This window comes from Petaurus breviceps, unplaced genomic scaffold (genome assembly GCF_028583685.1).
Source record: "Petaurus breviceps papuanus isolate PSGF00001 unplaced genomic scaffold, PetGlider_PUasm1.0 186, whole genome shotgun sequence".
NCBI classification, from domain to species: domain Eukaryota; kingdom Metazoa; phylum Chordata; class Mammalia; order Diprotodontia; family Petauridae; genus Petaurus; species Petaurus breviceps.
This window is the reverse complement of record NW_027185798.1, coordinates 18,061,532-18,085,104: the sequence shown is the minus strand read 5'-3', so window position 1 is coordinate 18,085,104 and position 23,573 is coordinate 18,061,532. Positions and strand designations below refer to the sequence as shown.

General features: G+C 56.0%; 2 protein-coding genes across 7 annotated transcripts in view; one reads left to right on the top strand and one right to left on the bottom strand.

The window, feature by feature from the left end:
- HIC1 (HIC ZBTB transcriptional repressor 1) overlaps positions 1–3,806 on the top strand; it is a 5,170-nt gene extending 1,364 nt beyond the window's left edge. The window contains exon 2 of the mRNA XM_069089648.1: positions 659–3,806. Coding sequence (XP_068945749.1) covers positions 676–2,877 — 2,202 coding nt within the window. The 5' untranslated portion in view covers positions 659–675 and the 3' untranslated portion in view covers positions 2,878–3,806. The remainder of the gene's footprint in view (positions 1–658) is intronic.
- Positions 3,807–3,947: 141 nt separating this feature from the next.
- Positions 3,948–23,573, bottom strand: part of SMG6 (SMG6 nonsense mediated mRNA decay factor) — a 175,102-nt gene continuing 155,476 nt past the window's right edge. For 5 of the 6 annotated variants that reach the window (XM_069089640.1, XM_069089645.1, XM_069089642.1 and 2 more), the window contains 6 exons: positions 21,549–21,725; positions 18,189–18,335; positions 11,894–12,047; positions 8,573–8,784; positions 8,161–8,242; positions 3,948–5,632 (listed from right to left, as the gene is read on the bottom strand). In XM_069089640.1, the coding sequence (XP_068945741.1) occupies positions 5,502–5,632; positions 8,161–8,242; positions 8,573–8,784; positions 11,894–12,047; positions 18,189–18,335; positions 21,549–21,725 (903 nt within the window). In that variant the 3' untranslated portion in view covers positions 3,948–5,501. Of the gene's footprint in view, positions 5,633–8,160; positions 8,243–8,572; positions 8,785–9,699; positions 10,853–11,893; positions 12,048–18,188; positions 18,336–21,548; positions 21,726–23,573 lie in introns of those variants that run through there. The other variant, XM_069089641.1, reaches the window with a different exon arrangement.

The following is a 23,573-nucleotide window of genomic DNA, read 5'->3' as shown; positions in this document are numbered from 1 at the left end:
CCCCCCGAGCCGTCACCCGTCCCCCCCCCCCACGCATTTCCCCCCCCGCCACCAGCCACTTCCTCAACACCGCTCTTTTTAAACAAAACGTTCCCTTCCCCCCCCACTGTACCCCCCCCCCCCCCACCCATGAGACACACTCCCCTCTGGACTGAATGACTTTTTCTGAAGCGGATATTTCCCTGAAATCGGGTAACTCCTTCCGAGGCGGAAATTTTCCCCCCTTAAATGGATTTATTTTTGGAAACTCCCCGCTTGCCATCCCCGCCCGGGCCCCGACTTCTGTACTGGGACCTCGGCCTTGGGCACTCAGTCCCTTTCTCCACTGGGCTCTTCTACCAAGAAGACAGCCGAAGAGAGAGAGGACAACCTCCTTCCCTGCTTTTTTGTTCCCCTCCCTCCTCCTGGGGTCCAGGTCATGCTGCCTCTCGGGCTTAGGTGACCCAGGTCATCAGATGGGGGCCGACCAAGGCAATTCCCGCGTCCCCCGTCTGAGGCAGGCAGTCTGCAAGGGAGGTGCTCCCTTAAGCTGCCCGAGCGGGGTGGGGTGGAGAGAGGCCTCTTGAGCATCCGCTCTGACCTTGTCTGTGCTTGTGTATGTGTGTGTGTGTGTACGTATGTTGTGTCGTGTCCTGTCGTGTCGCGTGTGTTCCCACAGGTGGGAGCACAGGGCAGATGATGCTGGACGCAATGGAGGCGCCGGGACACTCCAGACAGCTGCTGCTGCAGCTCAACAGCCAACGCACCAAAGGGTTCCTTTGCGACGTGATCATCGTGGTGCAGAACGCACTCTTCCGGGCTCACAAGAACGTGCTGGCGGCCAGCAGCGCCTACCTCAAGTCCCTGGTGGTCCACGACAACCTGCTCAACCTGGACCATGACATGGTCAGCCCCGCTGTCTTTCGCTTAGTCTTGGACTTCATCTATACCGGCCGTCTGGCAGACGGCGCGGATGGGGCGGCGGCAGCGGCGCCCGGGGCCGAGCCCAGCCTAGGAGCAGTGCTGGCCGCCGCCAGCTACCTGCAAATCCCAGACCTCGTGTCCCTATGCAAAAAGCGGCTCAAACGACACGGCAAGTACTGTCACCTGCGCGGGGGCGGGGGCAGCGGCGGCTACGCGCCCTACGTGAGGCCTGGCCGGGGCCTGCGTGCCACTACGCCAGTCATCCAGGCCTGCTACCCGGGTGGTGCGCCTTCGGGGCCTCCGCCTCCACAGGCCTCGGCCGCAGAGCTGCCTCCAGGAGCCGAGGCGCCGGTCAACACCCATTGTGCTGAGCTATACGCCTCGGGCCCCGCGCCTCCTCAGCCACCGCCGCCGCCGCCGCCGCCGTCGCTGTGCGCCCCGGAGCGCCGCTGCTCCCCGCTCTGCGGCCTGGACCTGTCCAAGAAGAGCCCCCCAGGCCCAGCGGCTGCAGCCGAGAGGCCGCACCCTGGGGAGCGCGAGCGCGAGGCACCTTCGCGCCACGACAGCAGCCCGCCTGGGGCCGCCTATAAGGAGCCGCCGCTCTCGTTGCCCCTGCCTTTGCCGCTGCCGCTGCCCCTGCCCTTCCAGAAAATGGAGGAGCCCGGGCCGCCTCTCGATCCATTCCGGCCGGGAGGCAGCCCCGGACCCGAGCCCCCGGGACGAGCGGATGGGCCTGCGCTGATCTACCGCTGGATGAAGGCCGAGCCGGGCCTGGCCAGCTATGGAGACGAGCTCGGGCGGGACCGCGGCTCCCCCGGGGAGCGCGGCGGGGCTGAAGAGCCTGCAGATGAGGGGGACTCGCCTGGGGGCCCTCCGCTGCCCCTGCCACCGCCCCGTTACCCGGGGGTGGGCCTGGACGGACCCGGGCCCGACGCGGACGACTACAAGAGCAGCAGTGAAGAGACGGGCAGCAGCGAGGAGCCGAGCCCTGGTGGGGGCCACCTAGCCAGCTACCACTGCCCTCATCTGACCTACAGAGAGCCCGAGAGCTTCGGCGACAACCGCTACGTGTGCATCCCGTGCGACAAGGGCTTCCCCAGCTCGGAGCAGCTCAACGCGCACGTCGAGGCGCACGTGGAGGAGGAGGAAGCGCTGTACGGGAGGGTGGAGGCAGCCGAAGCGGCGGCCGTGGGCGCGGCAGGCCTGGGACCCCCCTTCGGTGGCGGTGGCGGCGGGGACAAGGGGGCCGGGGGACCCGGGGGCCTGGGCGAACTGCTGAGGCCCTACCGCTGCGCCTCGTGTGACAAGAGCTACAAGGACCCGGCCACTCTTCGGCAGCACGAGAAGACCCACTGGCTGACGCGACCTTACCCCTGCACCATCTGTGGCAAGAAGTTCACGCAGCGCGGGACCATGACCCGCCACATGCGCAGCCACCTGGGCCTTAAGCCCTTCGCCTGCGACGCGTGCGGCATGCGCTTCACTCGCCAGTACCGACTCACGGAGCACATGCGCATCCACTCGGGGGAGAAGCCCTACGAGTGCCAGGTCTGTGGGGGCAAATTCGCGCAGCAGCGCAACCTCATCAGCCATATGAAGATGCACGCCGTGGGCGCGGGCGGCGGGGCGGCCGGGGCGCTGGCGGGCCTGGGCGGCCTGCCCGGCGCTCCAGGCCCCGACGGGAAAGCCAAGCTCGACTTCCCCGAGGGAGTCTTCGCGGTGGCACGGCTCACGGCGGAGCAGCTGGGCCTCAAACAGCAAGACAAGGCGGCAGCGGCGGCCGAGCTGCTGGCCCAGACCACGCACTTCCTGCACGACCCCAAAGCGGCGCTCGAGAGCCTCTACCCGCTGGCCAAGTTTACGGCCGAGCAGCTGGGGCTGAGCCCGGACAAGGCGGCCGAGGTGCTGAGCCAGAGCGCGCACCTAGCGGGGGGACCCGACGGCCGGACCATTGACCGCTTCTCCCCTACTTAGAAATCCCTTCACCCCAGCCCGGAGCGGGGACTGCACTGCATCCCCTTCGCCGGGTGTGCTGGGAAATGGGGGCGATGGAGAGAAGTTCCCGCCCCGGGAGGGACAGCAGCAACGGCTACTAGCAACCGAGGCAGCCCTCCCCCTCTGCCCCTCACCCCTCCCCGGCCGGCCTCCAGGCCACACCAGGTGGAACCGCTTTGTGCCTTAGCCCGGGCAGGGGGGAGGCCCGGGGATGGAGTGGGGGTGGGGGGGGGTGGGAAAGGGAGATTTCTATTTTTGATAAGAGCTTCAGCCAAAGGAGACCCCCGACCCTGCCCCGCCCCCACGCCGCGGCCTCAGCCGCGCCTTTTCCTGTGGTTCCTCTGTCCCGTGTTCCCGCTCCCGATCCCGGGAGCTGACTGGCCCCTGAGCTGCTACAGCCGCCGCGCTGGGGTTCACTGTGGGGGCGCTCCCCGCCCTACCTCCGGCCACTGCGTCTGCACCCGTTCTCACTGTGAATCAATCGGCGCCAGGGCCAGGGCAAATCGGGGGGCGGGGGGAGGACTGAGCCGGCCCGGGGGTGCCCCCGCCCCTGCCCTGGGACCGATAATGTGAAGTTCCTCATTTTGCACAAGTGGCACCAGCCCCCGGGGCCCACTTCGCTTTCCGACCGCAGCCCCTGTGAGGCGAGCTGGGAGGGAGGAGCCCCCAGACCCCGTCTCCCAAGTCCTTGCACCTCCCCTTTCCCCGCGGGGCCCGGGACGATATTTATTGCATGCGTCCCGGGCTGCCCCTGTCCTAGTACAGGCAAGGCTGGGCCCGAACGGCCGCCTCCTGGCTCCCCTCTCCCCATCTCTCGAGTTTGTATATTTTTTATCGTGTACACAGGCTCTCCCCGAGCCGCTTCCATTTTCTATACTCGAACCAACAGCAATAAAGCAGTAACCAACGCCTGGCCACTTTCTCCTGGGGGGCGGGGTGGGGTGTACCGGGATCGGGCCAGAAACTACTCTAGGGGCCACGAGCCTAAGTCAGCCCAAAACGAAATCCCTTCCTCCCCCAGTCCCGTTGGAAACAGATGACACTGGGACTCAGGTATGTTTCATAACTAAAGATTTATTAAGAAAACAACCAAACCGGCCTTGCAAACCAGGCTGGAAAGGGGAGGGCCTGTTTCTCCTCCTTCCAGGCCTCTGCTTCAGCCCCAGGGCTTGGGGGCAGGGGGTTTCCAGATACCCAAACACAGCCTCACACCCCCCCTCCTCCCCTGCCTAGGTAATCCCGGGAGCACTTCCCGTTTGAGGCACCCTCCTTATTTGTCTGCTGGACACAGTCTCTGTCCCTCCCCCCCTCCCCCCAACTGAGGTGGTCTCCCGGTGAGTGGGCTGGCCTGCCATAGTCCCTCCAGTCCTCCCCAACCCTGGGATCCTGGCTGTGCCTGTAAGAGTTGCCTTCAGGAAGCATAATAAAGGAACTGCTGAAGGCTGGGACCACCACCTCCCCCAATAAGGACCAATCCTACTTAAAAATGACTGCACTTTCCCCCATGGCCCCTTAGTCACCCCCTTCCCTGCCAGAGACAAAGCTGACCCTTCCCAAGTGAGGCTTCTGCCTGGGTGACATGTCCAGGCCTGGGTAGGCATCCTCTCCTGAAACTCCGGCAAGCAGGACAGGCTTTACACATGTCTGCTCACAGGACAGAAACTTGGGAGCAGAGGGCAAAATGGTTTTCATGTCTCACTGCCAAGAAAGGAAGTCTGCAGTACAGTGTGAGAAGACAGAAAAAGTGAATTGAGAGAGGGAAACAAAGGCAATGGAAAAGAGGGAGAAGGGGTGGGAGGAAAGGGACCAGGATCTGGCACCTAGGACAGCGAGGGTAAGGGCTAACAACGTCCATGGGAGAGGACTGGGCATGACAGGCAGAAGGGAGAGGAGAAGGCCAGGGCCAGGGCTGGGATGACATCTTTCCCGGGACACCCAAATCAAGAAGCCTGAGGTAACAACCTGACCTCCCTTCCAGTCTAGACCCCATCCTCTCCTCCCCAGAGAAGGGGAAGCAAAGAGTAAAGTCTTTCTGACCAGTACATAGGAAACAAGCCAGGGTATGGACAATGCCAGGGTGCTGGTAGGACGAGGCGTCCAAGACGCAGCACAGGTCAGAAGTCAAGGCTGGGGTGGAGGGGGGTGCCCTGCACTTTCTCATTACAGCACAGACAGAAAAGAGGACCTTGGGATGGGGAGAATCCAAGGACCAGACTAACTGGCCCTCCATCCCCATTCACCTGCATCCAACTCAGACCCTTTAACAACCTGGCACACCACAACCCCCAAGTGCCTGAGGCTCTTCCCTGTCTTCAGTGGATCAGGGTGGAGGAGGGAGAGAGGAGGGAAGAGAGAAGGCCTAAGCCCAGGGGCGGGCCCCAGCTCAGTGACACCAGCCAGCCTCCCTGCTAGATCTCTGCTGCCCGAGGAGGCTCCTGGCTCCCCCACAGCACGGCCACGGCCACGGCGCTGGGTTGGAAGAGGATGGTTTATTGTCTGGGTGGGGTGGGTGGCCAGGGCGCTTGGGCTCCTCCCACGCCACACGTGGCACCTGTTGGCCTCACGAGAACGGTTCCATCGGGGTGGTGCCCGGCGTGGCCTCCTCACCCCACCTGTGCCCACTTGAGGAAGGCAGAGATGTCCCGGACAGGCACGTTTCTCGTCAGTGCCTTCACCCGAAGGTTTCTGTCATCTGTCAGCAGCACCACCTCTCGAAGAAGCCGGATCGGCTCATCTGTGACCACAAGAAAGACGGAGAAATGGTAAGGGGGTGCTCCCCAGGTGCCTGAGGCCACACCTTGGAGGGTCCAGGACTGAGGGTCTCTGAAGCTTTTTCTATTTGCCTTAGCTCAAAGGATTCTTCACCTGAGGTCTGAGAACTTGTTTTGAAAAATACTTTAACTATATTTCAATAGAATAACACAATGTGTTTTATGCATCTAAAAACCTTGTTCTGAAAACAGGACTTTACCACACTGACAAAGGGGTCTAGACACATAAAAGCCTATGAAGCCCTGTTCTAGATTCTGGGAGCGGAAGTTGAAGGAGGATTCCTTGGTACTTTCTGGCATAAAGCTCAGTGTTGGGGAAGTGAGGGCTCTTCTCTCCTAGATGCACCAGCAAGGCAAGCCAGGGAATGGGGCCTCTTCTGCACCCTGAGGGGGGTCGGAGGTAGGGCCAGCCACCCTTGAACCCATGCACTCCTTACTGCCACCTCTTTCTCCTTTCCCATCCTCCAGCTGCCTTTTCTTAGTCCCTTGAAGACCCATCTCCATGGCCAAATGCCTGTTTCTAAGTGTCCCAGCATGCTCTGTTCTGGGCCTGTTGCACAGGGAAAGGGGGGATTGCAAACATCCATGTCTGACCTGCCAACTTCCTCCTTGGGGAGGATGAGGATGTCTGGATGTGTGGGACAAATTTGAAAAGGGAGGGGGAAAGAGTGGACCACGGATGTAGTGAGGGAGGCAAGGAAGAGGGGCAAAGGGATGCCCTTAGAGGCCATTTCATGGTTCAGATCGGGACCCCTTGGGGGCCTGGGTCTGAGGCTACACACAACCCCATCCCTGCCTGGCCTGGGACTCAAACTGGGAGAGTCCCAGGCCCCAGGTCAGCCAGCTCAGGCCCGGTGTTGCTGGCAGGGGTCCGAAGGGGTTTCTGCGGATACTTTGAGACATTTTTAACAATAAACATCCTCTGTTTTGACACTGGTAACCGAACTTTGTTAGAAACCAGAGACTGTCATCTTGTCAGGCCCCATCCGCCATAATCCACATGATTTTAAAATTCAACATCGTTTACACATAAACATTTGGTGACGGTTTCTCTGTGAATCTGACAAGTTAATCTGCTAAGAATTCACACTGACAAATGGGGTTTGATTACTCCAGCAGCTGCTGATGTAATTGCAATAGGGGCGGTCCCCAGGGTGGCAGTTTGAGTCCCGTGGAAGCCTTCTGGGAAGGGGAGCCGAAGGGTGGGGGTTGGGAGGTGGGGAGAGTTTATTAAGGCCAAAGAAAGAAGATTCCTTGGCTTGAGCACCATTTGTTCATCTCTGAACACCACAAGGGTTCCACCTGTGCAGGGCTCTACTGCAGCAAACGCCTCAGAGGCAGTGGCCTTCAGTCCTAGTCAGCTGGGAGTTCTCCCTCCCAGTCCTGCTGCAGAGGCATGGAAGGCCATGACCAAAAGGAGGCTGGGAAACCTCTGTGGATCTGGAGCTAGCCCTTGGGAAGAAGTGACAACTGGGGGTGGGCGACAGCCCAGCCCTGGGGTGAAGCCTCCAGGCTAGATGGGCAGGAGAGGGGCTATGAGAATAAACAGAGAGAACGAACAGCTCAGCAATGATGAATTCTGCAGATGATACTAGAAGTACTGAGAACTCCCATCACATAGAAGAAACGACAGAAGGACCTGGGCAGGCCAGAAATGTGGGCAGAAAACACCAAGGTGAAAGTTATCCCAGGAGGGGAGGATTCTCTGGAAGCTCCGCCATTCAGTGGGCTGGGACGAGGGGGAAGTACTGAAGGCTTTCAGGGCCTCGGGGCGGGGAGCTCGGGTGTGGGGGACAGAATTGTTCTAGACTAAGATGGGAATGCTGTCACTAGGGCCAGTGTTGTTCTAGACTGAGATGGGAATGGTCATTGACTAGGTCTGGCCAATTCTTTTGACAAGGGCCACATTTTCAGGTGTTTTCCTCCTTCCCTGATGGAAAAGTGGTAACAGAGGTTGCCCTCCAGACTACAGACCCCTCCTCGGCTCTCAGCTAGCACCCTCATGACTGATACATGGTAAGGATTCAGACATGAATTAAAGAAACTGAAGAGAGACAGGATTTGAGAATTTGAACATGGCTTTGCTAAGGAAGGGGATTTGAATATAGCTTGCTTCATTCCTAGGGGCTGGTCAGTTTTTGGCCCAGGTAACCAGGACTGTGGGGAATGAGAGTATAAAAAGAGAAATTTATATCACCTGTTAGAAATCAGGTAAATTATTCTCGTTAGGGAGAATGGCCTATGGTGCCATCTTCTATTAACCAAAGTAGAAGTTGAGATTGGTGGAGCAGGGCCATACTGAAGGCCATGGGTGTTCAGGCAGGCTCCAATCTTCTTGGGGATGTAGAGAGCAGGGCAAATGTGAACAAAGAGGCTGCTTTTCAGAGGGGCCCATGCTACACCACCCACATTCCTGCTGGCACTCTTCAGAGAGCACCCACCGGGAGAGAATGGGCTCTGTGGAGGGAAAGCAGGCCCAAGGCAGTGGTACCTTTGTTGGGAGGCATGAAGTCCTTGGCCTTATCTTTGCAGTAGTGAAGGCAGCAAGAGAGGATCAGGTCATCATTATTTCCCTGGAGAAGGAGAGTGTGTAACATGTCAGAATGTGGCCATGAAACTTCTGGGAAAAGATGTGCACTGCAAATGGAGAGGGTCAAACACTGGCCTACATGGGGCTTGATAAGCTACATGTTCCTGCCAATAGTACCACTGTTCTTGGGGCTCTGGCTCAGGCCCTGAGCCGTGCGACCTCGGCCCAGCATCAGGCACATGGTGCCCAAGGGAAGCCTACCTATATGCTATCTGTCCCAAAGGCTAGCTGTCAGCTGGTTCTCCTCTCTCTTAAGTCCTCTGCCTTCTGGTGTGTGACTGAATCTACCTCCCCAGATAAACTGTCTTCTTACCTGCTGGCCAGTGATATCCTCACTTCGAAAGGCAATGGATTCGAGTTCATTGCCACGGCTGGTCAGGGCCCGTAGGCAAGAGTCCCGGCTTTCAAACCTCCTCTCCAGGAACTCAATGGACTTTCGGGCCTTCTCTTGCACCACTCGAGCATAGCCCCCGGCCCGATGGTCTGTCTCCTGCCCCTTGGCCAGGCCATCTAGCTCGTTAATCACTGATGGATGGAGACCCAGAGAGCACAGTTAGCATTCACCCCGAGCTCTTTCTGACAGTGCAGGTGGGTCAGGGGAGGGTCACTTGTTCAAGGGCCATTCCAACTTTTAGGTCATCTATCCAAGTCACAGCTTATTCACAGGATTCTTAACCTTCTGTGTCAACTCCCTCCCAAGCCACAGGACCCATCCACCTGGCACCGAGCATCATGGCACACACTGGGGAGGGAAAAGAGGGCAAAGCAAGGGGGCGGTGGGCACCCCGCTTTAGTGCAGTATCCAGGTTCTTTGCAATGAGAGACTCCAAGCCTGCTGCCTCTCCTTTCTGATTGCCCCTTGGCACTCTCTCCCTCCCTCCCTCCCTGAAGTCTCAAAAAGGATTTTCTGGGGCTGGTGGAGGAATCACCACCTGGCCTCATGGAGAATGTGGCCAAATAGTGTGCCTTCCCCAGGGCAGGGAGAGTGTGTGGGGTAGAAGAGCACGAGGGAGGGAATGAGAATGAGGGGAAAGTTTTCTTCCTCTACTTTGGGGACATGTGGAGTAGAAGCCTGAGTGGGGGTTTTAGGAACTGTGGAGGCCAAGATTTTGGACATGCCCATTGGCAGAATGGGTGAGACCACAGGCCAAGGGGCGGGGGGGGGGGAGATGCTTTACCATTTTAATTTAGCAGGGCCCTGTCCTTTTCCAACCATCCACTACCTCAGTAAGCCCCTGTCACCTCTGACACAGCAAGAACATGTGTGTGTGTGTGTGTGTGTGTGTCTGAGACATAACTCCATTTCTGGTGAAGATTCTTTCCAAGATTCCGGCCAAAAGCCTGAGATCAAGTGGGAAATATGCACTCCTTAGGGGCTCAGGGAGAGTTTGGGGTCTGAGGCCTCTCCTAAGCACAGTGATTCACAGCCTGGGGATCCGGCATGAGCAGGCTATTCCATGGTAAGCCTGGCATTCACTGTCTGGGTATTTAGAGGAGCTGCCACACACACAGACACACACACACAGACACACACACACACACACACACACACACACACACACACACACAACCTGAGGCTCAGCTGGGATTCTGGTGGGGAGGAGGGGGAGGGGAGTGGTGCAGCAGCCAGAGGAACATCAAACAGGAAAAGCTGGTATCCCATCCCCAAATCCGCTTTCCTGCTCCAAACCAAACAGGCTTCAAAGGGAAGCCTGTTTGTGCTTCTGCACCAGGCAGGACTTCTCAATGCTGGGGTCAGACTGGAGGAGAAGGATCGGGTTAAAGGGCAAGAGAAAGAGGCCCAATGCAAAGCTGCAGACCTCACCCCTTGCTGCCCGGATGGAAGAGAAGCCAGTCCCTGGAGGGCCTGAGAGGCTGCTGGGGCTGCAGCATCCGACAGCTACCAGACTCTCCTCTACAAATTCACATCTTTTTCTCATACAACTAATTCAAACTTTCTTGTCTATATACTCTTTTCTTCCCTAATGAAGACTGTAAGCTTATCCTACAGAAAGGCTGGTCCTCATTTCTGAATTTCCATAGATAACCAAGGATGGGCCTATAAAACCTGGAAGCATGACCAAGGCAACGTCAGCAGTGTCTGGGTCCAGCTGCCCTTGGAGGGCTCATCCCTTTCTGGCCTCCCAGATCTCCTGGGCTGCACAGGGTGGCCCAGACTATGGCCCTGAGGCTGCTCCACACCCTGGGGCTCAGGAAGAGGGCAAGCTGGTGCCTCTCTGTCAGGTGATGGGCCCCTGGGGACAGGAGTAGCTGTGTCAGAGGCATTCAAGAGCCCACGAAGTCCCACACTGATGCTTGCAGTCCCTCTAGAATCTCCCCTCAGGCCCCTGCTGGCTATTTCTGCCTTCTGCTTTTCTGGCCGGGCTGCAGGGGCATGCTGGATTTTCAGCAAGAGCATTTACATCTCAGAAATCAGCAAACTGACAAAAAGCAAGGTTTGATTTCTTGTTTTGTTAATTGTCTAGACTGAAAGTGTGAATAATGCAGATGAAACATCTTTTTTCCTCAGGAGAGCTGGTTGTTAAATGTTTCCCAGCACACAGCTGCTATTCTCCCACCTGGATCTGTGGGCCTGAAGGGAGAGAGGGAGGACCATGAGGAAGACCCCATCAGGGCCACTGTGCTTACATGGTGTTTGATGGTGTTTTCTTGCAACAATCTAGGGAATAATCACCTCCCTGGGGCAGTTATACCCTACCTACTTCCCCCAGCCCAGGGGCTGGGATGCTCAGGGCAGAGAAGCAATTCTCTGGAGTGTCTTGGAAGGGGTGGCAGAGGTGGAGTGCTGGGTAGATTTCTCCCACACTCCCTGCTGTCCCAAGGAATAGGAGTCCTTAGCAACCGACCCCTGGCCAACTTGACAGAGACATTCCGAAGATCCTGCTTTGTGGACTGGCCATCAACTACCCTGTGATAGAGTCTGATGGAAGCTGACAAACTGCTTGGGGCCGAGTGCCAAGGTGCCAGGACACAGGGCAGACCAGATCCCTCAAAGCGTGTCTGTCTCCAGTGAAGCCTCAGCTAAGTCCTTGTTCCAAGGACTGGGATGAAGTGAGGTTCTGAGGTGCTGACACCCACCCATCACCAGCACTGGGTCAGCAGTGCCTGCTCAAAGCCCAGGGCCCATTATGGATGGCCTCATCAGTCCAGTCTTGTGGTGACACCGGCCAGAGGAATGCTACCTCCAACCAACAGAATCATCGTGAAAAGTTATAAGACAATCAGACCAAAGGCATCTAACCACTTCAAATCCTCCCAGACTTTCTGCCAGACCACCCAGCAGCACTGCCGTTATCTGCCAGGCCTGAGTGTTTACCAATAACGGGAACCAGCTTTGCCGTTTTACTGCGAGCTTTATAAGGATAAAAACAAGGGCTGGGCTCAGGCAGGCCTGAGCTGCTAAGATGCAGGAGTCCATTTGCCATGGATCGGTCCTACTCATCTGCCCAGCTTGTGCTGTTAAACAATTCTTCCTTGCCCTGCTCCTTCCCAGGTTTCCTCTGAACCTGGCTCCACCACCATCCCAGGACTGTGACGTCTGGGGAGCACTCAGGACTGCATGAAGGCAGAGGTTGTGTGTGTGGGGGGGGGGGGGGGGGGGCCATGGACTCACCGATGAGAGGCACCACAAGGATGTATTTCCTGCTCTCCAGCAACCGCACCAGGCTGGCCAGGTGGTCAATGAAGCCGTTGGTGTCTGGCACAAGGAACAGGGGTCTGATCTCTAACTCCATCTGCCTCATCTGAGTCTGGTCCTCCAGGACAGCCTACAAGACACAGGCAGGCTGATGATGAGTGAGAAAGGGTCAACTGGAAGATGTGTCAGCATCCTGCCCTGTGGAACCAGAGGAAAAGGGAGCCCCAAGCAGTTCAGGGCCAGCTCTGAAAGCAGGGCTCAGAGGATGGAGAGGAGTGCTGGGCTTCTGGGGCCAGACCCCCGGAGGCTCAAGGTAGAGAGAGACAACCAGGGTACCAAAAGCATAAAGATGGAATGGTCAGGAAGATGGAGTTACATGCAAAGCTAACAGATCTCATGATCACTGGGTCAATGTTCCATGGGGTTTCTGAAATCACTCGAGATACTCAGCCTGTCCAAACGCTTACAGACTTGGCCAGGGGCACCCAGACTGCTTTAATAAATCAAAATCAAGATCAAGTTTGCCTGATAATGACAACTCGATACCATGGGCATGAAGACCCAGCTCCCCTGCCTAGACATAATGTCCATGCAACTCTGCTGAATGAGATGCCACAGGAGGAGATAGCCCAGGAGGCGGAGGGCCCAGGCCTAAGGCCCGGCTTTTCTTTATGCTCCCTGGGTGACTCTGGGCCTCGCTGGCTCTTCTCGATTCTCCATGGCCCCTAGTTCCCACCCTCCCCCCCCAAACTCAGTGGCTACAGGAACCTTGGCCTTCTGCAGCCATCTGGATTTGGATTTTTAATAAGGATGAGCTTTAATATTCCAAGTGCTCTGGAGTTCTCTCTCGGGGCGGGGGGGGGAGACACTCATTTCTGACATCTTCTCAAAGCTGGGTTTGACCACCACACACCCCCCCCACGCTCCCTTGGTGACCCTCTCTGAATGGGAGTTTCAGTGAGGACGACAACATGCCCTGGCTACAGCACTGTTCAGGATATGCTGGGTGTGGCACTGATCCCAGGGCAGGTGCACCGAGGAAGGCCAGGCCCTGTGGTGCTGAGCCCCAGCCACCAACAGAAAAGAGAAGCACCGCTCCAGTTTCCTGGGTGATGACAGTAAAACTGAAAGCCCGAGGTTTCTAAAGGAGGGAGAAGGTGGCCTCCCTGTGACCTTCGGGGGACCTCTCTTTCTGAGTAAGGGAAAGTTGCCCCTGTAACCCTGAATGGCTGCAGGCCTCACCTCTCTATGGCTGGCTGCCATCCATGCCCGCTCCGCCCCCCGCCCAAACATGCCCACTTGCAGGGCAAACTCTTTTCAAGTAACTGAGAGCGTGAGAATGAACCATTGAGGTCACTCCCCTTCCCAGGTACCACAACCCCACAGCTCAGATAACCTCTTCCTGTCCTGTCTGCTCCACCCAAACACGGCATCCGCTCCACTCTTCATCTTCTTCCTCCTCTTCCTCCCCTTCCCCAGGCCTTCTCACTCCCCCCTACCTGGAGCACTCCCCATTCTGGCCTCCATCTGAGGAGACAGAGAAAGCTCAGGGACCCAGGGGCATCTGGAGAAGCAGAAAGGACAGCGAGACGATCTGCTCATTCACATCACTAGGCTAACCTTTTCCACACCAGTTTCTTTCACCCTACCAAGGACAACAGCACTGCTGGTCCTTCTTTGCCTTCACGGGGAGACTGAGTATTGATGGCATCTTTGTCTTGCTTGATCTGTATCTCTCCAGGGTCCTCTTCTACCTTCTGGACCTGACCTGGTGGCAGGATGCTATTGGAGACGCCAGGCCCCCATGGGACCTGATGCAAAGGGGAAGAGGCAAGCCTTTCCCAAATGGTAACTCTGAGGGTGGAATGGGAAGAGGAAAGATAGGCAGGACAGCAAAGCTGGAACAGTCTCTACTCTCTCAGTTTTGGCTCAGGGCCAGTGAAAAATCTGAAGGATGAAAGTTTTACAATCTTTGGGACCAGTGGTGGCAACAATCCTCCCAGTTTCCAGGGTGGTGGTGGTGGTGGGGGGGTGAGACATCAAGCCGGCCCCTTCATCTGGTAACAGGGCCTCCTGTAGCGAACTTCCCCTAACCCAGCTCTGCCCAGTGAGTCACCAAAAAACTGTTTCCTGTTCCCCCCGTGCCCTCACTTAGTGTCAGAAGGGTTCAAAGGAGCTGCTCACTCTTCCCCTAGGTACTAGCTGGGTCTCTGAGGATGGTCTGGTCTGGGTCATCAGCCTGTGATGGCTGCCCCGACAGGAGCAGAACTTTAGATGCCCCTCTTAAGGCTTTCCCCCTCTGTGAATGTCTCTGCAGTGCTTTTAGTATGTGAGTGTGTGTATGTGTGTGTGGTGCATTTGCCCTCCCAACTTTTCCAGATTTTACCCGTCAGATTCCTGGCAGCTGAGCGTGGCGCCTGTGCCGGCCGTCACGTCCCATTCTGATCCCTCAGCCGCACGGTGAGAGAAGGACACAGGATGCGCAGGGAGTGTAAAAAAGTGAGGTCGGTGGGGAGAGTGCCAAGTCCCTGCTCCCAGCCTGGGGACGCTTGGGGAGTGGGGAGAGCACACTGCAGTGGAGTTCAGAGGCCGGTAGCAGGATTTATTTTTGTTTGTATGAGTAAAAAATTACAGAAGGCTCTGGCTGAGGGATTGTTAGGGGTGAGGGGTTGGTGATTCATACAAATTCTGCCTGGCCCCTGGCCAAGTGTGATGCCCCGGAAAGAGACCGTCACTCTGCCGAGGCTCCTGTTAGCTCAGACCAGGTGAAAGTCAGGAGAAAGGACCGAGTATCTCACCCCTGCCCTTCCTGGAGGGCAGGTCAGACAACAGGGACGGACATCACTCTGCCATGGAGGTGGATAAGGGCAAAGGTAAAGAAAATAATCCAATTTTCCTGCTCTTGAGAAATGCTAAGTTCTGAGCATGGAGCTTCTCCAGGGTATTGACCCCCTCATCCTCTAGCTAGGAGGAGGCAAATGTATTGTGTACACCTGGGAAAACCCTCTTGCATGTCTTCCTCTTATAAAGTGAGAGAGCTTTGACATGCTGACATTAGTATGTGGGCCCAGCTAGCCAGTGAAGGTGTCAATAGCTAAGTGAAGACTGGATGGCATGGCCAGGCACAAACTGCCTTGCTCCCCACTCCCTGGTTTCTCCTGACTGATGGGCTGCTGCCATTCCTCCTCTCCTGCCCTATGGCTCCTCTGATTAGGCAGAGGGGTGAGCTCTGCCTGAGGCCTTCAGGGCTTCCAAACCACACTCGGCGTTGAGAACAAGCTGGACAGGTCACTAAGGTATCATCATCTCCACCTTACACATGACCCAGAAATAAAACAGACTTCCTCAGAAGCACACTGTGCCCCCTGGCAGGTGTGGAAATACCAGGGTCAGAGGCCAGTTTGGTGTGCTCTGGCTCCTACTGCCGACTGTTCCCAAGTTCACCTCACCTGAAGGGGTGCTGATTGCTCCTGTGGACAAGAGGCCCTAGAAGGAGGCACTGTCCCTTCTCCTGGAGCACCTTGGGAGCCAAACACTCTAGTGAGCAGTTACCGCATGGGCTCAGCCTGTCTCCCCAAACTGAACGGCAGCCCCTCAAGGCCAGAGAACACACTGTCTCCTTGTCTGGTTTCCCTCATGGTTCCTAGACTAGGGCCAGGCACAGGACAAGTGCTACAGAAATACCTCTGGCTTGACTGAGAAAGGGAAGTGGTGCAGGGGAAGCTAGAGGACAGGCTTTCCAATCCTCTGGCATGACCTTCAGCCTCTCTTTATGGGCCTCAGTTTCCTCCTCTGTATAAAGAAGCACTTTGATAGGGAAGGAGGACCGGAACATATGCACGACCTGGGAGGGCGGCTCCTCTGGCTACCCTTTCCTGCCCTGGCGTGAACGTGTTCCTCAGCTGGTAGTGTGCTGGCCTTCCCGCCAGGCGGGAGCCGGGCCTGGGTGTCTGCCTTCCGCTGCGGGCAAGGCGAACGGCTCTCATACAGGTGTAGGGGGGCCATTGTTCAGCCCCCCGTGCTCCCCAGCTATATTTAGATCCTGACTCCTCGGGCTGCCACAAAGGAGTGGCTGCATGTCCAGGAGGCGGGCGGACAGGGGACAGGGGAGGAGAGCTATTTTCAGAGCACATGTCATAGCTGGCTGGTGAGTAGGGCTGCTGCTGTAATGCTGAGCAGAACAATAGCCATGGTCAGAGGAAGAGACTGTTGTGCTTCAGGTGGGATGTTTGCGACTGCTCAGGAAGCCTGGCCGCTCCCAGCCAGTTGCAGCCCAAAGCACAGAGAAGCCTCCTGGGGTCAGGGCAGCAGTGCCAGCAAAGGGGCAAGGTGCCAAGAAGCCACACCTCGCGGAGGATGGCCAGCGGGGGACTGGGTGAGAATGTGACATCTCAGACCTCCGCTCACCCCCCAGCACTAGATGGGGCTGCCTGGAGAGTTCTCAGAAAGAGAGAGAGAGTGGGCAAAGGGAGGCTAGAGACATCAGGGATCACCAAGGAAACAGATAAAAAGCCAGGGCTGGGGGTGAAAAGCAGTGCTTGGCTGCCTTAAGCATCAAGGGTCTTGATTAGGCTTCAGCTCCAGCTGCAGACCCAGGGAACTGCCCACACCCCTGCTCTGACCTCCATTCGGCCCCACTCCACAGCCCCTCGGCAGCTCCGGAAGGAGGGAGGAGTCCGCTGTGGAGAGAGCCCAGATCTTCCCCTCCTTCTTCCACCCCCGGCCATGGACAAGCTTAGGCCCAGGGGTCCAGGCCCACAAGTGAGGAAGGGGGGAGGGGCTGCAGCCCGAGAATCTCCCACAGAGGCTTTTGAACTCCATCTTTCCATCCCTTTCCCCAAACATGTGTGGTTCCTGTTTTGCTGAGAGCTGGGGACTTGACTTACACCTCTCAGTTAACACCCCTTGGAGGCTGGTGGAGTTCAGAGCAGTTTAATTTATGGCCCATCTCCCCAATCTTAATGCACTCGGTGCTCCATTCTTCCTTATTGTATTAGCGACCCAGGTACCTGCCAACAATCACGGCCCCTCTAACTGGGAGCCTCTCCCCCACTCCCAGGACAATTTATACCTTTTCCTTGAGATTTTTTTTTCTAAATTAAACAAAAAGAGGAAAAATAAGAAAAGGTTAACGTGGGTTTGGAGAGACGAAGCCCAGTGGTTCTGGGCAGGGAGCCAAAGGCCCGAGGGTACACACATGTGTGCGTTCTCCCAGAAGGGCCTTCACCGGCCCTGTTTTACAGCCACCTCGGCACAGACTGCAGGGTTCACGCATATGGCCAGACAGATGTGTCTGGCTTACGTTCAAGGCTGGAAAATGAAGAATTATGGAAGTGAAGGGCCCTGGGCATTAAAGGGGGAAGAGGGGGGTGTTGGGGGGGAATTTTTCCTCTGCTGAGAAATCCTCCTGTGGCTGTGAGGCCGGAGGAAGGAGGCTGACAGGAGGCAGGGCAGCCAGTCATGGTGAATGTGGGGTCTTCTCTTAAAGGGGCCAGTCAGGGCGGCCAGGGGGGCTTCCCCAGCAATCCAAGCTTGATTCTCAGGACTCTGGAGAGAGTCTCTTAAGGCTGGATCCGGAAAGACTCCCTTGTGGACTCGGGGACATGTAGGAAGATAGAGGTCCTGGTGGTAATACCTAGTATTTCCTGGGCCGGGCAACTGGAGACATTCTTCTATCATACCCAGAGATAAGGAACCACAAAGATGATGAGAAGAGTCTCCCCAAGACTCGAGAGGGGGCCCTGTGGGCTCTTAGGGTGTAAGAAGACTGATTAGACAGGAAGGCTCCTTTTTTTCTCTTTGGGCAGGCTTCAAATGGAGCAGGAGGGGCTGTAGACTAAGGAGGGGTGTGAGGAGCTGGAAGCAAGTGATGGCAGGGTGTGAAAACGCCTTACTTGAAGGACTCTCTAGGAAGGCCTGAAGCAGGCTTCTGAGCCTGACATCCAAAACTTGCTTCTGACTTTCTAAAAAACATTTTGCTAACTGCATTTTAACATCATTGGTGTCTCCTGTAATCCTATGTACTTTGACACATTTAAAAACATGTTTCTACCAGTGGGATCCAGGACACAGAAAAGTTAAAATCCTTTGGTTCCTCCAGGACTCCCTTCCTATGAAAGGGCACTCACTCTGTGGCAGAACTTTACCTCTTGCTTCTCGAAGGCCCACCAGGAAGGTCGGGCCTAGCCAGGGAAACCCTGGCAGCATGGCGGGGCCACTACAAAGCTTGTCTCAGCCAAGTCAGAGTAGAGCCTCCCCCTCCCAGACACACCTGGATCTTTTCTTGGCGACGCTGCTGCTCGGCTATCTTCCTGGCCAAAGCCAGCTTCCTGGCACGAAGCTCTCTGATATCATACTCGCCCCCACTGCCTTCAGCCTCAGAATCTTCCTCAAAATCTTCAATGACCACATCGTCCTCCTTCAGGCAGCAGGAGCAGGCCCAGAAAAAAAGGCAGGAGAAAAGACAGTTAGGTGTGAGCTCTCACTTGCAGCTCTGCTCTGCACTTCCTGGCCCCGGAGAGAGGCCATGCTGTGACTAGGCAGAAGGGGGGCCGGGGCAGAGCTGTGTCCTAGCCCACAGGTGCTGACACCTAGCCCTCCCAGCTGGGCTGCTCCCATATTCCTAACAGTTCTCGCACATTCACAGTGAATCGTCCTTCCAAGCATCCTCCTATGCTCCGAATCAGGCAGACTACTCTCCTTCTGAAACTACTACAAGAAAAAACAGTGGGGAAAATCGAAATTCTCAAAGTGAAATGCACTTCATGCTCAGTGTAAGTGACAGGAGTGCAACCTGAGCGACACCTGGGAGTTAGGCCTACAACTTCTCTTGTGCCAGGGAGCCCAGGGGAGCCCGCCACAGCCCCTTCTCAGGGGGAGAGCCTGGGTCCCCTCTTCTGGCAATGCTCTCCACTGTGTCAGCCTTCTTAGCTGTTTCCCTGAAGCCAGGGCCAAGGGTATCCAGCTTGGGAAACTTGCTGCCCGCCTGATAGGTCGTCACCTCCCCTACCGCAGCCTCTGCTCTCAAAGGCCACTCTCCGGGTGGTCCCACATTCTGCTCTTCTCTCTTTCTGGCCCTGGTCAGCAGAGAAAATGCAGCTGCCCGATGGAGCTCGGGAAAGCTTCCTTGGAGGGACAGAGTTAGCAGGGGTAGATGGGGAGGGCTTAGGGAGGGAGGGAGAGAGGGAGAGAGGGTGTGGGCCTCAGCCTCTGCTCCAAGACACTGTCTCCGATGCTTCCCACTAGAGGTTCCAACAGCAGAAGCACCAGACTGGACTCCTTTGTCTAGGGGTAGGAGCCTAGTGAAAGGGAAACCAAGATCTCCTTGGTATCTGCTTACTGCTATAATGACTAAGTCGAGCGCCTAAGGTCAGAGCCAGGCAATCCTTCCATTCTTGGCTGAGTAAGGTGTGAGAAAACCCCCCCCCCCCCCCCCGCAATGTCCGGCCTCAACTCTGCCCTTCAACTGCTCATCCTAAGATCAGACTCTGAAGAGTTTGTTGGCTTAGCTCTGAAGAAGAGAAAGTCAGGTCTTAAAAGCAGGAACTTGAAAAATTAGTGCCAGGGAGCTCTACTGGTGCTCCAGCAGCATCTCTGGGGAACTGGGGAGCGAGTGAGTAACAGCCCTCAAGCACTAACCACCCTGACCTGCCTCATGCCAACAAAATGGATGAGACTCATATACATGGAGATCTCGGGTCGCTATCTGGAGGAGAGAGGAGATTCCAGATTGGGGAACTCTCCTTGTGGGGCCTACACTACATAAACACAGATTCCATCTGCCTATGACTCTTGTGATTAGTGTTCTTTTCCCTATCCTTCATTTCTTCCAGAGGCTCAGATTGTGCATGGGGAAGAGGAGGATTTCATCTGAAAACCATTTCCTCCCTTGCAGAGCTCACCAACACTTGGGTGATGGGAGGCAGAAGACCTGGCCAGTCCCTGGGGGCCCGTGCCCACGTATTCAGCAGTCGCCAAGGCCAGGGCAGAGTTTGGGGTCAAGAGACGGTTACTGAACCTCACTCACTCAGCTCTACCAGCAGATGAGGAACTTCAAGGTTATGAAATGACACAGGCTGGGCTAGGAAGGGTTTCCCAGGAGCCATTCACAGAAGGGAAGCCAGGAGGCTCGTGGGAAAAGGAAGAAGTGGGCAGCCTCATGTGGGTCATGACCTTTGTTCTGGTCAAATGGGCTGAGATGGGGAGACTGCAGAACACGGTGCTGTGACAAGAGACCTGTTCTGTGCCACCTCAGAGGAGGGGAGCAGGAGACTGCTGGCAGGCACTTGGGAGCTGAGCAGGGCCTTGCTCTGGGAGCCTCAGCTTCTGCATCTTCCCACACAGGGAGTGACAAGGGGCTTGGGAAGGTCCCCAGGTGAGAAGCAGAGAGATTGAAGGCACGAGGGCACAAAGGACTGCCGGGTCAGTGCTCTCCCTTGCTTGCTCCTGTGAGAAGCAAAGGACGCCATCTGGCTAACAGTAAAGTGTGCCTGGAACTCTAGCTCCCTACAGACCCACAGGCATGTGTCGGATCTGCTTTGGCCCCAACAAGGAGAGGGTCCGAGGGCCCTGGTTATTCTTGCTTCCTCCTTCATCACAACTGGCCCAGCTCACAACCCTCAGTTGACACTGGTTTCACCTCCTTCACACCTCCCTGTCCTACAAGCCCTGGCCATGGTCACAGGGCAAATAGCTCTTGGCCCAAGGGTGGTCTGGCCTCCGCCTCCCAAACCATTCACCTCTGCCCTTGGAAGTCTCCCCATGTTTTTCACTTTGTAGAGTGAAACTCAATCTGCAGGCAAGGAGACAAAAGCCCCATAAATGCAGACCCCTTCGGGCACACAGTGGACAGTGATGCCCACAAACACACACACAGATACCCACAAGTGGAGCCTGGCAGCAGAGTTCATAGTCACACAATGACCCCCCCCCCCATGCATAGACATGGCAGGCAGCATCACTTTACATATATAGAGGCAAACATGCTCTCTCTCTTACACACACACACACACACACAGCAGGGCATCTGGCAGCAGGAATGCTCTGCATGTACACAGGCATATAGTGTCTGTCTGTCTCACTCCATCTCACCCTGTCTCTTTCGGTCTCTGAGGACCTGCAGTGAAAAAAGGGCTACAGGAACAACCAAGGGCAGACAAACAAGAGGAGAACTCCTTAATCACATCAGGATGTTCAGGGAGGGCAGCCGAGGTGGGGGAGGGGAAGGAGGGGGCCAGGGCTGTCCGCTCTTCCTGTCCGTGCGCTGGAGCCTTGTGCAGCCTGTGCTCCATGCCTATAAACTTGATCCTCACCCTGAACCCTGACATCCCCCTCACCCCGGCCCCTTCCCTAAGCCTCCAGAGCTGTGCATTAGTAAACCCCCCCCCCCCCCCCCTTCCAATGCAGTATTAAAAAGCAGCATCTGGAACTCGTAGGAGATGGAGGCAGCGGGCAGGAGGGCCCGGCAGGGGCAAAGGCAGAGTGCACTGGTGAGAAGCCGGCTGTCGGAGATTCACCCACAGGCCCGGCATGCAGAGGCTATAAATAGCTCAGAGAGAGAGTGCGGCCCGGGCAGAGGCCGGCCCCTGGGGAGCGCTTCCCTGGGCCAGGGCCCACGCTTCCCGCACAGTACCTGATCTTCCAGTTGTTTTCCCTCTCGGCTTCCCATTTCCTTTCCCATGGTGTCTGGGACGGGCGCCACTGACACATATTTTCCACCCTTGAATGCCAGCAGAGGCTCTTCTTGTCCACAAAGGGCTTCCAGGAAATACTTCAGCACTGTGACCCTCTTGCAGTCGGCTGCAATAACCTACAGGGAAGGGGAGAGGGAGAAGATGGTGGGAGGGACCAGCTGCTGGCCGAGGGGCTCATGAGAAACATGTCAAAGTGACTGTGAGTTAGTAAGGCTGCTGGGTGCGCGTGCCCTGGGGACAAGGCTGGGCCAGAGTCCTTGGACTTCAGCCTCCAGAAGGCCTTGGGCAAATATCTTTACTGTCTCCCTGAGGCTTCCAAAATTTTAAAATCACATCTAAGGAGAAGGGAGTATGATGGGGAACCATACTGGGGAGAGGTAGGGGGAAGGCCTAAATGGAAGCCCAAGCAGCCCTACCCCTGGTTATGGGGAAGGGCAATGACATTATCACTCTCCATGGAGGACCTTTCCCTGCCCTCCCATGACCCTTACTCTCCCCTTCTCAGCTGTAAATCACAGCCAACTTCTCAGCACGGGTTCTTGCTGGGGCCCTGAGGGCCCCCAGATTCAGGTAGACAGACACAGGGTGACTGGACCAAGCTGTGCCTTTCTCCAAAGTTCTGCTCCTCACAAAATCACACTATTCCTCTCCTACATGACTAGATCTGAACACAGCTGAGTACTCTAGGGAAGCTGTGGCTTATTTAGTTTAAATGAAATTCAATATCTTCAGTAATCATCACATTTATGAGACTTTCAGATGGAATTTCCATAGGCACAATCTGGAATCCAATCCTTCCCCATTATGCCTACACATATACACATACAAACACACCTTAACTTCCAAACCCATCTATTTTTTTTGGGGGGCCATATGTCTCTTCTCTGGTCTTCGGTGACCTCATCATCTTGCTGTCTATCACATATAGAATCCTAAGCTCATCAATGGGGAGGGGAAATGTGACATTGCCCCTGGAACAGTCATTTCCTGCACTCCCTACTGATCTCCCCCTCCCTTTTCTGAATGCCTAGACCTGATGAGTCCACCTTGCACATTCAACACTCGGTCAGAGAACCGGTCCTGGGTGAGAGGACACCAGAGGATTCCTCAACGATGAGGACTCCTTACCTTCCTCACACTTCACTGTGCTTGATGCTCCAGAAAGCAGATGCCTGGCCCATCTGGAGAGGAACCAAGCTGCATGCCCTATCAGTCAACTGGTCAATGAGTATTTATTAAGAACCCACTATATGTGGGGCATAAATGTGCTAAATGCTGAGTATACAAAGAAGGCAGGAAGGAAGAAAAAAGAAAGAGAGAGGAAGAGATGGAAAAAAGGAGGGAGGGACAAAAGAAAGAAAAAGAGGGAGGAAAGAAGGGAAGAAGGGAGGGAGGGAGGGGGGGAAGAGAAAGAGAGGGGAAAAAAGGAGGGAGGAAGGAAAGAAGGAAGAAAGAGAAAAGAGAAAGGGAGTGAGGGATGGAAAAAGGAAGGAAGGGGGAAAGAAAAGTAAACCCCAGCCGGCTCTCAGGAGCTCCCAGTCTAATGGGGGAGCCAACATGCAGAAAACTACATAAGGAAAGGATGTGCACAGGAGAAATTGGGGGAGAAATTCCCTCAGAGGGAAGGCAGGAAGATGAAGGACTGGGAAAGACTTCCTGCAGAAGGTGGGGTTTCAGCTGAGAATTGAAGGAGGCCAGGGAAGCGGGGAGGTGGAGACAAGGAGGGAGAAGTATTCAGGGCATGAGGGGCAGCCAGGGAAAATGCTCAGGAGATGGGGTGTGGTGTCTGAGGAACACCAAGGAGGACAATGTGGCTGGGTCACAGAGAGTGTGGAGGGGAGCGAGGGGTAAAAAAGACTGACCAGAAAGGTAGAAGGGGGACAGGTGATGAAGGAAGAGGGGTGCGTGTGTGTGTGTGTGTGTGTGTGTGTGTGTGTGTGTGTGTAAGGGGGAGAGGTGATGAA